At 38.4% G+C, this 17,468-nt stretch overlaps 1 protein-coding gene and 2 pseudogenes across 1 annotated transcript; 1 reads left to right on the top strand and 2 right to left on the bottom strand.

Moving 5' to 3' along the window:
• Nucleotides 1–2,859: 2,859 nt before the first annotated feature.
• LOC149185383 (neutral/alkaline invertase 3, chloroplastic pseudogene) lies at nt 2,860–4,006 on the bottom strand (annotated as a pseudogene).
• A 1,950-nt stretch (nt 4,007–5,956) lies between these two features.
• Nucleotides 5,957–7,691, top strand: LOC149185382 (serine/threonine-protein kinase PEPKR2-like). Its single transcript, XM_089419086.1, has 3 exons — nt 5,957–6,716; nt 6,876–7,172; nt 7,294–7,691. Exons 1-3 carry the CDS (start codon nt 5,957–5,959, stop codon nt 7,689–7,691), a joined length of 1,455 nt encoding a protein of 484 aa, XP_089275212.1.
• Nucleotides 7,692–14,548: 6,857 nt separating this feature from the next.
• LOC149185381 (serine/threonine-protein kinase PEPKR2-like) lies at nt 14,549–16,284 on the bottom strand (annotated as a pseudogene).
• Between the last annotated feature and the right edge of the window lie 1,184 nt (nt 16,285–17,468).

Genomic DNA, 17,468 nt, shown 5'->3' with positions numbered 1-17,468 from the left:
GATAAAAGTATACACAGCAATATATTCTGTATATTTGAATGAGGAAATTATACACATATTTATACAATCAACAGTCTCAAGATAGGAATCCTATCTTAGACGTACAGTAGTGTGGTTGAGAGATTCTCTCAACCACACACTAAACTAGGAGAAACTAAATTCCTATTATGTAGGAACAAACTCCTCAAATGGAAAATTACAACCATAGACAAGTAGGAATTAATTATTTCCAACTCCCCCCCTTAATGACTACTTGTCATGATAGTCAAATCCACCACCATCAGGGGAATTGCATGTACAGAACCTCCAAACAAAAAACAAAGAGAGATCAGTGCCTTTCTAAGCCAAATATTCATGTCCAAATACCAATCGCAAACAGTTGCGCTGATTGCGCCTTTCGACGCAACTGTTAGATAGAAAAGTGCACCAACCCTCTTATGCTCAGACACTCCAATATCTGAGACTGTGAGCCAGGTGTTACTGCAGTCCACCTGCTCCTACGAGCACAAAGCTCCCGTGTACACGTTAGCCACTCAGGCAATATGCCACCACCGGGCACGTCCGATCTACCACCACCGGGCAAATCCACCAACTTCAATATGCCACCACCGGGCAAGTTCGATCTGCCACCACCGGGCAAATCCGCCAACTTCAATATGTGCACTAAGCTCTCGTGTACACACAGCCACAAAGGCAAGCTTGTCAAACAACGCATTGACATCCACGATTCGAGCCACAAAGGCACCTCAAGCCACATAGGCAATTTAGCCACAAAGGCACTTCAGTCACAAAGACTATATAGATGGTTTCTGGCTCACCACCAACCCTCACTTTCAAGTGATAAAAGATGGTTTCAGGCTAACCATAAACCATTACAAAGTGGTTTTGAGATCACCACGAACTTTCAGATGCCCTTAAAAAACTTACATCTGATTCCACATTTTGGAGTTTCTGGGTACATACAATGACTATTATAATAACATGCTAGGGAGTCTATTCCACAAACCACTCTAATTCAAACAAACATCTACTTTGTTGTCCACCATAAACGTTGTCGCTGCTCCTTTACCTCATTTGTGAGGGGTCCACTGATAAAGGAACCAGAACATAGGCACTCATAGCCACACGAAGAGAACACAATTTTCCCTTCAGGAACAGTAATCCAGGACTCCACGGTCCAATCCTCCATCGCATTTCAGTATCCAATTCTCCTGGCATCGCAACATAATGCCACTTCCCCTACCCACAGTATCAAGGCTAGTCATTGTTTTCAAGCATACTGCCTCATGCTTACTAACAATCTGCAACATGATCTCTGATGCAACTCCTCTAATGCCTTCTTCACTGTCATGTCTTCATTATATCTGATTGCTAAACATTCCTGCAAATAAATTTGTCTATTGTTGGAATGGCCAATTCCAACACAGACACAAATGTGTGACAATAGTTGGCCAAACTAAATGCCACTATATTCTTTTAACCAGATATACATTACGGACATAATACTTTCTCAACAATAAAATTTAAACAATGGCATTATCGAAGTGACAAATCGGCTCATCAAACTTGATTCTAAGGATCTTATGATAGATCCGCAAGTGGGTTCTCCAAACAACGCCAACATATCTCAGTTGGTATCGCCAACAACTCGGGTCCTCCAAATGCCGGAAGATCGGTCCAGCTCTTCTATGAGGCAACACCACCGCGCTTCTACTATGCTCGGTCTCTCCACGCTGAACTTTCAAATCAACTTCATTTCAGCCTCACGTCCAAACAAATCATTACCATCACTGGACCGTTGCAACCCCACGCAGCTCTGAAAACTGCTCTTGCAGCAGGTGACTCTTTCCCCCATCGGTAAATAGAACGCCAGTCAGCAGACAAGCGTATATCAGAGAATCAACCATTCCAGATCATGATGCAACAGATCTGTTTAACAAAAAAAATTCGTCCTGCAAACCAAAAAAAAATAGAGATCCGGCCTCCTCGGCCTCTCCTCGCGGCCTCCGGGCAAGTCCGGCCTCCTCCGATCTACAACCGATGCCACGATCTCTGAGCATCTTCCTCACGCGGTCAATCAGGGATCAATGATCATGGATCAGCGATCCTGGTGCAGTGATCCTGGAGCAACGATTCACAAAACAATTCGGAGAATTTCGATTCCTCCTCTTCAGCGCAGACTCCTCCTCCAATACACGGTTGAGCTATGGCATTCAGGCAGATCAGCTCTCAGCTCAGGTGGCTCGGTGGAATCTCCACATGGATTCGGATCTTCCACCTCCTACGGCCTCCTCTTCACATGCAGCAATGACTCCGCTCTGGCTCAATCCCACAGAAGCGAAGAGAAAAAGAAAAAATGTTGCGAGCAGACAGCGGCAGCAGCTTACCACGCAGGTGTGAGCAGTGGCCTCTTCTTCACGATCTCCTCATGCAAAACGAATCACCATCGCTTCCTCTGCGCTCTCCACCGACGTGAAACTCCACATAAAGTCCACCTCCGGGTTTGCATGCTCCGGTTTTTCATTCTCCCAATCCTGGTCTCCGTCGCAGTCCCAATACAGCCCTCAATTCTTCACAAAACGCTATAAACCGCCACGGAAATCACTGGTGAATCCTCGGCTTCGGGTCCACCGTCAATCCCGCAGCGAGTTCTGCAAGAATATCCCAACTCCAGCCATTATTTACCCTGATTTCTGGCTCAATGTGATGTTACAGAATAAACGAAGATCCCGTTAGGTTGCGGCCTGACAACGTGGCAAAAAAAGAGATGTAAACGGGAACTGACTCCAGTACGAATCCCTTCATTAACAACTCTGACAGGCTGGAAGTCATAGTTCGCTGCCTGTTGCAGGAATACATTCATTTTATGCTGCTATCGAACGCGTCTTCTACCGGCTCTGCCGCATATGACACGTCGGAGCTCGACCTCATCATGTAAATGACACGTGGAGTCTCCCTCGCTTGCACCGCCATCAGGGGCGTGCACAGGATACCCAGCGGGATCAACATTCGCACCACTTCAATCTGGAGCTTGGCCACGTGTTCCATGCCCACCGAAGACCGTCCATCATCCATATCCTCTCCTCCCCAAACAGATTTCATCGGATTCACCACTTCGCCACTGTGCCATCCAGGACGCTGGTTACCAACGCTCCGCGCTATAAGATCGATGATGGACAAACTCAAGAATTGATTGTCAAACCAAGCTCTTTATTTCTCAGTGCTAACAACAACCTGTAAGTTCCTAGAGGCTCACATCCATGGCTCTCCACACTCGCTGAAGTCCATATGAGCAGGCTGTAAATTGCCAATAAAATAGCCTCCCCGGTCAGGCATCCATTCTACCAGCCATGTGGAGATTTGATCTGGATAGATGTTGAATTTGTTTACTGCATCATATGAGTACTCTTCAGTTTTGTACCGATAAATCTCATTTAATTTTTTCATGTCAACCCAGTAGTATTCTCTGATGTGGAAAGACAAAGCGATCAGCCGGTTATTCAATGCTCGTATGAGGTCTGCAGATCCATCTTCCGGAGTTAGCATCTCACGCGCACACCGCAAAGCTGAATAAAATAGTGCTTGTATTTCCAGAGGATGGCCATGGATTCCCATACGACGATCAATCATGCATGATCCATCAGTTACTAATAATGTGGGGAACATATCAAACCCATCAGCAAGACACAACTTCAAAATCATTTTAATCCCTGTTTGAACATCAGTCCTCTCCTGAACAGAAAGATCTCCTGTAAACTTGCCATATGCTCTAAGAAGAATAATCCACCATAATCCAGAGTCAACAGGGGCCACGCGGCCTATTGCCGCCTCTCCGAAGTCGGGGTCCAGTATATCTTCAGTGGCATCGTCATCCCCATCATGGGGAACAGTCCGCACTTTGAAGCTTGCTGGCATCAAACCTTGTCCAGGGCTATGACAGTCCATTGTTTTCTCCCAACTCTGCAACTGCAGAGTATGGAGAATAAAATTCCTAACGATGTCATGCTCTCCTCACTTGCCTGTCGCCACAACCACAGCTGCGCTGGCCAACAGAGGGTGATGGACAAAAACATTCACAAAACTTTTATTCTCTTCAGCCCAGAAGCAGCCAAGCCCACGAGGGGCTAGGCCCTCAGGCTCTGATACCAAGATAAAAGTATACACAGCAATATATTCTCTATATTTGAATGAGGAAATTATACACATATTTATACAATCAACAGTCTCAAGATAGGAATCCTATCTTAGACGTACAGTAGTGTGGTTGAGAGATTCTCTCAACCACACACTAAACTAGGAGAAACTAAATTCCTATTATGTAGGAACAAACTCCTCAAATTGAAAATTACAACCATAGACAAGTAGGAATTAATTATTTCCAACTAATACCAGCGATTTTTGCAAAACATGAAAAATTAGGAAATGCATAACATCGAGGGAAATAAACATTTCAACGAAATGTTATTTCCACGAAACACCCAATTTTTGAAAATTGATGTTAAAGAGTTCTTCGTTCTCGCAATTTAATGAAGTATGGAATTCAAATGGTCTGGGTTGAACTTGAGGTATGGACAAATCCGTGTTCTTTATGCCTATATTTCTGGACCAATATTCATTAGAACATTGTTCTGCACAAAGAAATGAAACAAGAAAAACATATAATAATTAATATATTCCATTTATATTTCAAAATCATATCAAAGCAAAAAATGCTTCCAGGACCTATTTTATTCCAAGAGACTGAGCGTAAACAGATTCTGGAGGACTGGCAATATTGACTATATAGTCGCTGGAAGGAATGCCCCACGCCACATTGCCAGTAGAATGACGAAAATTCCCAACCATGTCACCAAACATATTGTTATCACCAAATAAACTAGATGCTACAAATTTTTCATGGGCATCATTATTTCCATCTTAAAATACTCCATTTCTTGTGTTGTTTGCAAAGGACCCTTGGTTCTTGCTTGCATGAACAGTTTCTTTGTAAATACAATGTTCCCAAAGAACACTATTGTTAGAAAAATTTGGTACGGTAATAAAATTTCAACATCCACGTAAACAAACATTTGAAGAAAATTTTTTCCCATGGTACTACTCATGTTCTCATACTTACGATTATTGACTTCATCGTGTTGATGATCTATTGAAGTTATTTTCTTTTGTTAACACACTGCTCTTCTATGTGCATTTACTACATCCTTATTATGTTGATATCATTGTCAGTGATATCCATTCGCTCTTTCATGTGAACCAAGTGACTAAGCGCTTTTCAAAGTACGCTTGCTTGTTCCTTCAATTAACATTTCTACAAAAAAATTCAATTGCTTTGTAATTTCAATTTTCAATCTTGCATCTGATGTTACATCTTTAGCAATTTCAAGTGTTTATTCTCATTGACTTTATACATGAAATAAATTTCAATACTAAATAACTTTAAATACTAACAATCATCTTTCCATATTACAAAGGCATACATATATAAAAAATATTTCAAATACAGTAGTATACAAATAACTAGCATTCGTGTAGTCTCATATAAGAAATATAAAAATACTCTATACAATCCATAGATACATAACAAAAATTGACATTCAAGTGCATTGTTTGGTTAAAAAAATACCAGATCAATGCAAGCGATATCCAACAAAAATATTAAAAATTGACATGACTATGTTTTCATTAAATGACTATGTAGAAATGACTACGCATTATGAAGAAAACGGGAGGGTATCATGAGCTTGTCATATATTGACACAGCGTAGGCAGTTTTGATTCTTTGTTTTCTCATGATTTTTGTTTTGAAGAAGCATTTCAGATCATATGAGTGGTTGTTCTTGTTTTATTTACTGGTTTTTTCTTGTGTCTACAGATCGATTTGTTTTCCCTAGCTCCTATTTGACAAATAGTCATTCTTCGCGTCCTCTGTGGTCGAGAAACCCCAGAGACCTTGGCTATGGATTCATTAAGAAGGAAGCGAAAAGGAGCAGCAATAGATCTTTCCATTTTGGAACAGAGAGCTCGTCTATGTGATGATGGTGCATCTTCCACATCATTGGCCACACACCTTTCTTTCCAACAGCAGAGGAAGCAGAGGAAAGAAAAGATGAGGGACGAAGAATTGGGTTCCCGGCATCTGCATCCTACAGCAGTTGCTACTGCTCCTCCTCCAAGAAGGGGTTGTTTACCTAATTCACCAGGACGAGGGTTAAAGAGAGAGGTTGGATGCATTGATCATGCTACTCGGACTGGCAGGAAGCGGAAGCTTGAAACTGATTATTCTTTAGGCCTAGAATTGGGACGAGGCAAATTTGGTCTGGTAAGAATATGCAAGAGCAAGGCTACAGGAGAAGAGCTGGCCTACATGACTCTGCTCAAAAAGACTGAAGAAAACGTGCATAAGGAAGTTGAGATTATGCAGCATCTTTCAGGCCATCCCAGTGTTGTCACAATCCAAGCCGTGTATGAAGATGTAGAATTTTTGCATCTTGTGATGGAATTATGCTCTGGAGGATGCCTCATCGATGAGATGTCTAGGAATGGATGCTACTCTAAGCACCAGGCTGCTAAATTGATCAAAGAATTAACAATGTTCATTAAGCACTGCCATGAGATGGGCGTCATCCATCAAGATATAAATCCTGAGAGTATTCTTCGAACTAGTACAGGACAACTAAAGCTAGCTGATTTTGGCTTGTCCATGCGGGTTGCAAAAGGTATTTATTTCTGAGCTTCATTGTAATCAACCCTGTCTCTCATTTTAGTAAACACATAATTTTATGACATCCAGACAAGGGCATTATTATCATTATTAAATAATCATGGATTTATGTTGACTTATAGTTCATTAACATCACTTGTATTTATTCTAACAGGACAAAACTTATCAGGTGTTGTGGGAAGCCCTGCGTATGTTGCTCCTGAAGTTTTGGTAGGGACCTATTCAGAAAAGGTTGATGTTTGGGCTGCTAGTGTCCTCCTGCATGCACTGTTGATAGGTGTATTACCATTTCGTGGGGAATCTGTTGAAGCCATATTTGAGGCAATAAAACAAGTCCAATTGGATTTTCATTCTGAAAAATGGCAGTCTATCTCGGGACTAGCAAAGGATTTGTTATCAAAGATGCTTTCCAGAGATGCTAGAAAGAGACTTTCTCCAGAAGAAGTTTTGAGTAAGTAAAACTATTGTACTACCAAGAATTACATATTTTGTATGCAGTGTCTTGCATTTTTTGCTAAGATGCAATTACGCACATATGAATTTTATGATCATATCTTTTTTTGCTGCTACAGGCCACCCTTGGATCATGTTTTACACAGAATCTAATATAAAGGTGCGATCAAGCAGTTCAAAAAGGAAAAAACATACATATCTTGTCAAGGATGAATGGTCAGAATCCCTGCCTTCACTATCTCCACATACAAGGGAGAGGAGAGCACAGTTCATAAATTCAATTCCGACAGAGCATGGAGAAGATGAATCTTTCTCTGGGGATTTGCTCTCACCTCCAAAGCAACCAGAGTATGATATCCAAGCAGTAGGGAAATATGACTTTGTATATGCTCTTGCATCTGCTATCTCCAGGATAAGATTATCGGAACCCAAAAGCAGCAGATTGTGTACCACTACATATCCTATTCCACAACAGTGTTCATCTAATCTAAAAAGCAGCTTGTGTACAGCATTTTGAAAAACATGCTAACTGTTACTGACCAGCAGTGCTCCTTAATTACTGACTTTACAGCCCAAAATACTTTGACATTTCAAGAGTGACTGATAACATGAGTCATGCCATACACTGATTGAAGTAAGTGTTGCGGTAGTTGCATTTTGAAGATTAAAACTGATCTGAACATGAAATGACTCCATTGTTTGTGCCAACCTAATTTGCAACTTCCTATGGTGATCAGAAATTCTAATATCATTTTATGTGCAACTTCTAAAATATTAGTTTGACTATCTGTATATATTGGGCTTCCCAATGAAGATGGAAAATGCAAGATATTCGAATTGCATTTGTATAAAGCATAACAATATCTTCTATAACAATTTTTGGTGAAATATTGTTATTTCAAAATAAATTGCTCTTGTTTGTGTTTTAAGTCCTTGTTTGAGGTAAATGATAGTACACTCTATGACGTGCATTGAGCATTTTAGCAAATTTGGAGGAAAAAAGAATTGCTCAAGACCCAATAATTAATAGAATCAAAGTCATTAATGAGACATCTGTCAATTTTCATGATACATCTAAGCTTTTGACATTTCTGTGTTGCCTTGCAATTGGAAATCATTGCAAAGTTCAAACAGTTTAATATCAATGTTTGTGATGAGATGATAAAGCCTATATTCTTCGACACTCCAAGCTCCTGTTGTTTTCTAAATTAATTGCTGGTCAGGTTTCTTGGTGGACTTCTTTAATTCAAGTCAACTAAATGTTTATAAGATAACTTACATTATTAGAAATTAAAATATTATTTTTATTTTGAGATGGCAAAGGTCTGGGCTCAGATGTGTCAAAAAGGTGCAAAAGTGGCGTTTATGCATTGAAGTGTCTTGTTTTCCAAATCCAGGTCGAGCAGTTATTAAATTTTTCCTTTACGATATGGCAACAAATCATTTATTTCATGGAAAGAGAGAAGTTCCTGGAATGACGACAAACAATGAGGCATATTACATTGCCCTTGTTGAAGGGTTAAAAGAGGCAAAACAACATGATGTCAATGATATTGAAGTCTTCACCAACTCTAGATGCTCTAGAAAATTTCTTTGCGATAATATTTGACATTTTTCTAGATAACTATAGAATAAGTGGACAAGCATCATCTTCTACCATGACTGATCATCTATGGAAGGACTTCAACTCTAGTGGGAATCAATGAGGTATGCACAAAGAATAGATAAGCTATGTTATCATGGCATCGTTAGGTGGCCCTTTATCATATGATAAGTATATTTATGTTTTCCCATTGTTATGTTGTTATAAAAATACATTTTTCATAATCTGTTCATGGACATAATATGTTCTCTTAAAGTTCATGAAACTTCGTGCTTTGACATAGAATGTGGGGTTGTTTCAAAAGGCTCTAGGTACATTGAGAACATGGGTGCCTGCAAAATTTGAGGAAAGTTTGAGCCTTCATCAGTGCAATATTAAAAATATGGGTTCCTGATGAGCACCAAGGAATGTTTGAGCCCTCATCAATGCAAAAGTAAAAGATCAATTATATTCCACTACTCTCCTGAAGTTTCATGAGATTTTGAACTTTGACATGGAATGTCGAGTTAATTCACATGGCTTTGTAATTGTTCAAAAAATTGAATTGTTGGTTCTTTTTACTGCAATGTTTCTGTATTTTCTCATGTAACTGGTCTAATACTGCAGACTAAGCTGTAACAATGTTGTATACACACCACAATTTGGGAATGAATTAGTGTTTTGGACATCAATCTAAATTGTTCTTCAAATATATTCTCAAATGTTAGATCTGTTATATGATTAAAACAAATCTAATTTTATTTATGGTGTTCATATTTAAGAAAGAAGCTCTTGGGTTCATAGCATCTAGATGTGCAGCTTTCTGAACCTGTTGCTTTTGAACCAAGTCAACCTGAAACATGCATTCTTAGTTATTCTAATGCTTCAATTACGAACTCTATTACCAACTGCACAACCAAATTTTCCATGAGTTCTAAAAACATGAAGCAAAAAAGACACAAATCGAACCCCTTATTTGGAATTGAAGCCTGATTTGGTATTTTTGAAGAAGATTACAAACTTGCCCATGCCGAGGTCTGATACCACTTGAAAGCTTGGTATTTCATATTCAAGTGTCAATGTTTGATACATTGAATGCTTGTGTGAATTTATTATCTTTCCATCATGGATCTGCATATCATATCTTTGTTTAGATGGACATAATGAATCACTTCTAGAGGCTATAGTTTCTTTTTTCTCCTTGTACACAAATAAACCCTTACATCCATACCAACCAATACATTATGCATCCTGTCCATACTCTCTAACCTTCAATGCTTACATAAATACAAGTTTGTAGTTTTACAATGTACACAAATAAAAGATATATCCATACCAACCAACACATTCTGTCTCCTTTACATAAGAAATCATGGTGTTGTCCATGCTTTTGACGCCTTCCTCTTGTCATTTGTGTTGTAGATGATCCATCCTCTTGTCAATTAATGACTTGAACCACTAACTTGACACTGCTTCATTGTGCACTATGATATTTTTATCTAACTTCTTCAGAAAATGAGGAACTGATGTGATTCATCTTAATGCAAAAATTTATAAGATTCGATAAACCCCTGTTCAGCATTGAAATTGATGATAGCATTCCATGTTATTAATTACCAATGTGTCTAATATTTTGACCCACATCTATGTAGATTTATATCATAAAAACTTTATAATCATGATTATTTAGGGATTTCATTAAGACCAGACCTTAAATGGAAGATAACACTCATCTTTTGCATGAATGTTGAACATTCCGAAATGCTACTCATGGGAAATTTTCTTTCCATAGGTAGGCATTTGATGTGAAAAAAGCATTCCCTTAGTGAGCAATGAATTGACTTTGATTAAATTGACTCGCTAGTTTACTTTCTTGTAGAGATATCAAAAATTTGGTAATAATGTAAGACATGAATTAACCAAGTTAAACAACAAGGAACACAAATGTTGGTCAATTTATTGGTTTAAATCCTACACACTTAATTACCAATTTCAGGGTGTAGACTTGCAGGATACAAGCACTGTATATGCAGAGTTTAGGGCATTAGTGGCTTTCTAACTTATGCTACAAATCAACGATAAAAAACAATTTGAGAACAAATGCGACAAACACTTGTTCACTGGACATGAACTCAAAGAAACAATTATGTCAAGGATGGTGTTTCACTCAGCGTTAATTATGAGTGTTGCTATCTCATTTACAAATGGAGCCCCTAGTTCAAATTTTCAACGAGGCCTAGCAAACTATAGTTATTATAAAAAAAGGAACATTTGTTCAAAGGATTTAAATCCAAAGAATGGTTGTTCATTGTAAACAAGTAATTGTAGATGAAAGGGATAAGAAATCAATGAGATATATGATCACCACGAGATATGTGGAATTAGAAAGCTCCACTTGAATGGAATGAGAGTTAAAAACATAACATCCTCCCTTGGGAAGTTCCACATGGAGGAGGTTTTAGGGAGCTAATAGTGCATAAGGGTTGTTTTTTCTTCTTTTTCTCCACCTTTGCTCTCCCCCTTTTCTCCCTAGGAAACCATTTATGTCCTTTTTCTTTTACTAAGGTAACTTGTATAACATTATGTGATTAACCCTTCTAATTAATTGAGGAAATGTCAAATATTCTTAAGTGACAATCCATGAAAGAAAAATAACAATCCAAAGTTGTCACATGTTAAGACTCAAACTAGCAGAGTTGGAAAGTTTCAACCAAGCATGCTAAATGATAAGCACTATTAGGAATACATCTACTATCACCTCAATATTAATAAATTTCCATACTATGCATGAAATATTTTATCTCTTATGAATTGTAACCTTTTATTTGGGTTAACATACATGTTCAAGGAAATATTCTAGCAAGATTGTGCAATCACATTCCTCAATCTATTCACTAAAAAAAGTGGAGGGTAAAGCCTAAACATAGATTTACTGATAAGGAGTAAAACCTAAACAACAAAATTCATTACCTTGTTGATAATGGTATGATGGCTGTGTGTGAGAATACCTAAACCAGATTCCAGACATAAAATATGTATTGTTTAGCAAAAGTGGGCACATATTAATTAAGCTAGTCCAACTCAAATATATATGTTTGATAAGATAGAAATTTTATATTAATTACACAAATGATCAAATCAGGTCAATGGGACCCAAAGGTACATCAAGCTACAATGACCTTGTGGGAGCAATTAGGCACCTCCTAGAAGGGTAAATTACAGAGGTGAGTTGGACACCCCGAATTTCTATGTCGTCCATCTCCTTTATGACTGATTAAATACTGTACAAAACAAAATCCTGTCAAATAACAGATATATTTACATTTATTTTGATTCTTGTCTGCCAAATAATATCTCTACAAGTAAAAGCCAGGCCCCTGCATGAATTGGTGGAAAATTGGCAGCTGCTTCACTAGTGTGCTAAAGTGGTTGAATTGCCAATCTCAGGCAAGAGAATTGTTTGAGCAGTTCTTGAAGAGTCCCAACTGTGAATGATTCTAATAATATAACGAGCTTTCTTTTTTGCTTTACAAAGAAGGCATTAATGATGGCAATCTCAACAAACTATTTACAGTTTTGTCACTTCCACTGCAACACAATGACAACAAAACAGAAATAAATTGTCCTTGCATTTAGCTAAAGATGAACCCAATCTTAAATGGTTGACTATTAGAGGGATTGCAGAGGTTTCGCTAACTGCAAGTAATCCTCTTAGCTCTCTTACAAGAACAGCCAGAACACCAACTTCATATTTTCTAGTTTTTATCTAAAAATTCTTTGTAGAGGAAAAACTAGTGCAAGATTTGGAGGAATTGGAGTGGTCACATGGGAGATTTAGCATAGTAGACCATCATGACGGATGTGATTTCTTGGAGAAATATTGACATTTCCTTATGACACACTGAGCATGAATAAGATTTGCTTTGATTTAAAAAGACTAGGTCCTTACTATCATGATAAATCCACAAGCATAAGATCTGAAATACAAAGAAGTCAAGCCAAAATAGAGTTTTGATCTGGGAAAACTATTGGGATGAAATCCAAGGTGGAGACGGGAAGAGTGACTGGGTGATTGAGAAATATGTGTTATTAAGAATAAATTGCTTATAAACATAGTAAAGAAACCTTTCATCACTGATCAACAACCAACGAACAAATCACATAACATATCAATATCTCTCCAGAAACAAAGATCTGAGAAGGTGTTTGGAAGGATCAGACAACATCATAATGTATTGATGATAATCACAAAACCATGAACTAGTTACTTTTCTGAAAATACATTTGTCCATAAATTTGTCTCCAATACAAAAAACCGTAGTCATTGCATGTTGGGGAAAAATAAAACATTAATAGGTTCTTATTTAGTGAAAGAACCATGCTATGATAGACCCCAGGAAAATGATAACAACAACCCATTCGCATAATGGGGATTTATATTGATGGTGATCAATTATTTCTGTTGCAGTGGATGGTGATCCTATGTCATATTTGGCATCTACATATGTGCTTAAAAATGCTTTGGACATTATATCAGTGGACATCTTCTCAATATCTGCAAAGTGATTGATGGTAAAATGTTGAAATTGACAACTCCAATTTATTGCTTCCTTATGAAGAGGTTTTAAATTGTCCTTCTAAACCCGATAGATGCCTTTCAGCTGATTACATATCAACTCCGAGTTGGTGAAGACTTCAATATCATTGACGTCATGTTGTTTTGCCTCTTTTAACCCTTCAACAAGGGCAATGTAATATGCCTCAATATTTTTCGTCATTCCAGGAACTTCTCTCTTTCCATGAAATAAATGATTTGTTGCCATATTGTAAAGGAAAAATTTAATAACTGCTCGACCTGGATTTGGAAAGCAAGACACTTCAATCCATAAACGCCACTTTTGCACCATTTTGACACATCTAAGCCCAGACCTTTGCCATCTCAAAATCAAAATAATATTTTAATTTCTAATAATATAAATTTTCTTATAAACATTTAGTTGACTTGAATTAAAGAAGTCCACCAAGCAAGCTGACCAGCAATTAATTCAGAAAACAACAGGAGCCTGGAGTGTCGAAGAATATAGGCTTTATCATATCATCACAAACATTGATATTAAACTGTTTGAACTTTGCAATGATTTCCAATTGCAAGGCAACACAGAAATCTCAAAAGCTTCTGTTTGACCTTTGCAATGATTTCCAATTGCAAGGCAACATGGAAATGTCAAAAGCTTAGATGTATCATGAAAATTGACAAATGTCTCATTTAGGACTTTGATTCTATTAATTATCTGGTCTTGAGCAATTATTTTTCCCTCCAAATTTTCTAAAATGCTCAATGCACGTCATAGAGTGTACTATCGTTTACCTCAAACGAGGACTTAAAGCACAAACAAGAGCAATTTAGTTTGAAATAACAGTATTTCACCAAAAATTGTTATAGAAGATATTGTTATGCTTTATACAAAATGCAATTCTAATATCTTGCATTTTACATCTTCATTGGGAACCCAATATATACAGATAGTCAAAATAATCTTTTAGAAGCTGTACATAAAATGATATTAGAATTGCTGATCACCATAGGAAGTTACAAATTAGGCTGGCACAAACAATGGAGTCATTTCATGTTCAGATCAGTTTTAATCTTCAAAATGCAGCTGCCCCAACGCTTACTTCAGTCAGTGTATGGCATGACTCATGTTATCAGTCACTCTTGAAATGTCAAATATTTTCGGCCATAAAATCAGTAATTAATGAGCACTGTCGATTAGTAATAGTCAACATGTTTTTCAAAATGTTGTACAGAAGCTACTTTTTAGATTAGATGAACATTGTTGTGGAACAGGATATGTAGTGGTACACAATCTGCTCCTTTTGGGTTCCGGTAATCTTATCCTGGAGATAGCAGATGCAAGAGCATCTACAAGGTCATATTTCCCTACTACTTGGATATCATACTCTGGTTTCTTTGGACGTGAGATTAAAACCCCAGAGAAAGCTTCATCTTCTCCATGATCTGTCGGAATTGACTTTATGAACTGTGCTCTCCTCTCCCTTGTACGTGGAGATAGTGAAGGCAAGGATTCTGACCATTCATCCTTGACAGGATAGGTATGTTTTTTCCTTTTTGAACTGCATGATTGAACCTTTATATTAGATTTCGTGTAAAACATGATCCAAGGGTGGCTTGCAGCAGCAACAAAAGATATGATCATAAAATTCATATGTGCATAATTGCATCTTAGCAAAAAATACAAGACACCGCATAAAAAATATGTAATTCTTAGTAGTACAATAGTTTTACTTACTCAAAACTTCGTCTGGAGAAAGTCTCTTTCCAGAATCCCTAGAAAGCATCCTCGATGACAAATCCTTTGCTAGTCCTAAGATAGACTGCCATTTTTTAGAATGAAAATTCAATTGGACTTGTTTTATTGCATCAAATATGGCTTCAACAGATTCCCCACGAAATGGTAATACACCTATCAACAGTGCATGCAGGAGGACACCAGCGGCCCACACATCAACCTTTTCTGCATAGGTCCCTGCCAAAACATCAGGAGCAACATACGCAGGGCTTCCCACAACACCTGATAAGTTTTGTCTTGTTATAATAAATACAAGTGATGTTAATGAACTATAAGTCAGCATAAATCCATGGTTATTTAATAATGATAATAATGCCCTTGTTTGGATGTCATAAAATTATGTGTTTACTAAAATGAGAGACAGGGTTGATTACAATGAAGCTCGGAAATAAATACCTTTTGCAACCCGCATGGACAAAGCCAAAATTAGCTAGCTTCAGTTGTCCTGTACTAGTTTGAAGAATATTCTCAGGCTTTATATCTCCATGGATGACGCCCATCTCATGGCAGTACTTAATGACCATTATTAATTATTTGATCAATTTAGCAGCCTGGTGCTCAAAGTAGCATCCATTCCTAGACATCTCATCGATCAGGCGTCCACCAGAGCATAATTCCATCACAAGATGCAAAGATTTTGCATCTTCACACATGGCTTGGAGTGTGACAACACTACGATGGCCTTAAAGATGTTGCATCATCTCAACTTCCTTATGCATGTTTTCTTCAATCTTTTTGGGCACAGTCATGCACGCCAGCTCTTCTCCAGTAGCCTTGCTCTTGCATATTCTTACCAGACCAAATTTGCCTCATCCCAATTCTAGACCTAAAGAATAATCAGTTTCAAGCTTCCGCTTCCTGCCAGTCCGAGTAGCATGATCAATGCAGCCAACCTCTCTCTTTAACCCTCATCCTGGTGAATTAGGTAAACAACCCCTTCTTGGAGGAGTAGCAGTAGCAGCTTTTGTAGGATCCAGATGCTGGGAACCTAATTCTTCGTCCCTCATCTTTTCTTTCCTCGGCTTCCTCTGCTGTTGGAAAGAAAGGTGTGTGGCCAATGATGTGGCTGATGCACCATCATCACATAGACGAGCTCTTTGTTCCAAAATGGAAAGATCTATTGCTGCTCCTTTTCGCTTCCTTCTTAATGAATCCATACCCAAGGTCTCTGGAGTTTCTTGACCACAAAGGACGCAAAGAATGACTATTTGTCAAATAGGAGCTAGGTAAAACAAAAATCGATTTGCGGACACAAGAAAACACCAGTAAATAAAACAAGAGCAACCACTCATACAATCTGAAATGCTTCTTCAAAACAAAAAGCACGAGAAAACAAATAATCAAAACTGCCTACGCTGTGTCAATATATGACAAGCTCATGATACCCTCTCGTTTTCTTCATAATGCATAGTCATTTCTACACTAACAAATACCCTATTCTCTAGTTCACGAAATACATCAAATACCCTTCTCAATATTCCACCGAAATTAATCCAGAAGAATTATAGCGCCCTCTTTTCAAATCCCATCCCCAACATTATACATCCTACTACCGCAAATATGCCCCAACCCTCCTTTCCACACAGAGACGCGAGAAAAAGAAAACCCTGAGCCCCAAAATTTAGGAATCGTTACATACCTCTGGCATTCTCTGCTGATCGCCTCAACTCCCGCTAGAATATCCGTGAGAAAACCTCAATTTTGCATCTGGCAAGTGCATAATTCCGGGTCGCAGAACTACAATGACTGATACAATTTGATAACCCTCGATGTTTGACAAGCCACTTTCGGACCACCAAATTCGCAATAGAAATACTCGTTCGGCTCGGCTCCAAATAGCATTGCCAATGCCGTCACCGAACACCCCGCAAAAATCTGAAATATTGTTAACATTAGTTGCTCCGTGAACCTGATGATTTTACATTACAGGGAATTTCGATTTCGCGGGTTTTACAATGAAAATAATAGCAACCAGCAACCAGAACCTGATGATTTTACATTACAGGGAATTTCAATTTCGCATTGAAGGGAATTTCAATTAACAGAGTCGGAGGTGTCACCGAATTGTACCTGGGTGGCGAGCTGCAGAGCGGAGGAATTGTAGAGCGGGAGGCACCGAGTCGAGGAGGAAGGTGAGTGAGCAACCCGCGGGATCACAATTCCTCATTTCAAATTAGAAATGGTAATAACTCTCCGCAGCTGCAATTCCAGCTCGGACTCGATCTGTCAAGGGATGTCAATCCTACCAGCTCCGATCAAATTTTCTGTGAGGGAATGTCAGGAATGCCACGGGAGTGTGGCAGAGAAGGAGGGTGGTGGAGCTAGGGGAGGGTGGCAGAGG

Source organism: Pinus tabuliformis, chromosome 3_2 (assembly GCF_031772625.1).
Source record: "Pinus tabuliformis cultivar Carrire ecotype Pingquan chromosome 3_2, CPIR1, whole genome shotgun sequence".
Taxonomy (NCBI): domain Eukaryota; kingdom Viridiplantae; phylum Streptophyta; class Pinopsida; order Pinales; family Pinaceae; genus Pinus; species Pinus tabuliformis.
Note: the sequence above shows the minus strand (reverse complement) of the source record. Positions and strands in the feature narration are given on the sequence as shown.

What these genes read in the sequence shown, in the direction of transcription:
- LOC149185382 (XM_089419086.1), top strand. Translation starts at nt 5,957, where the DNA reads ATGGATTCATTAAGAAGGAAGCGAAAAGGAGCAGCAATAGATCTTTCC. An exon ending in GTCCATGCGGGTTGCAAAAG is followed by an intron (nt 6,717 to 6,875) that starts GTATTTATTTCT and finishes TTATTCTAACAG; the next exon opens with GACAAAACTTATCAGGTGTT. An exon ending in TTCTCCAGAAGAAGTTTTGA is followed by an intron (nt 7,173 to 7,293) that starts GTAAGTAAAACT and finishes TTGCTGCTACAG; the next exon opens with GCCACCCTTGGATCATGTTT.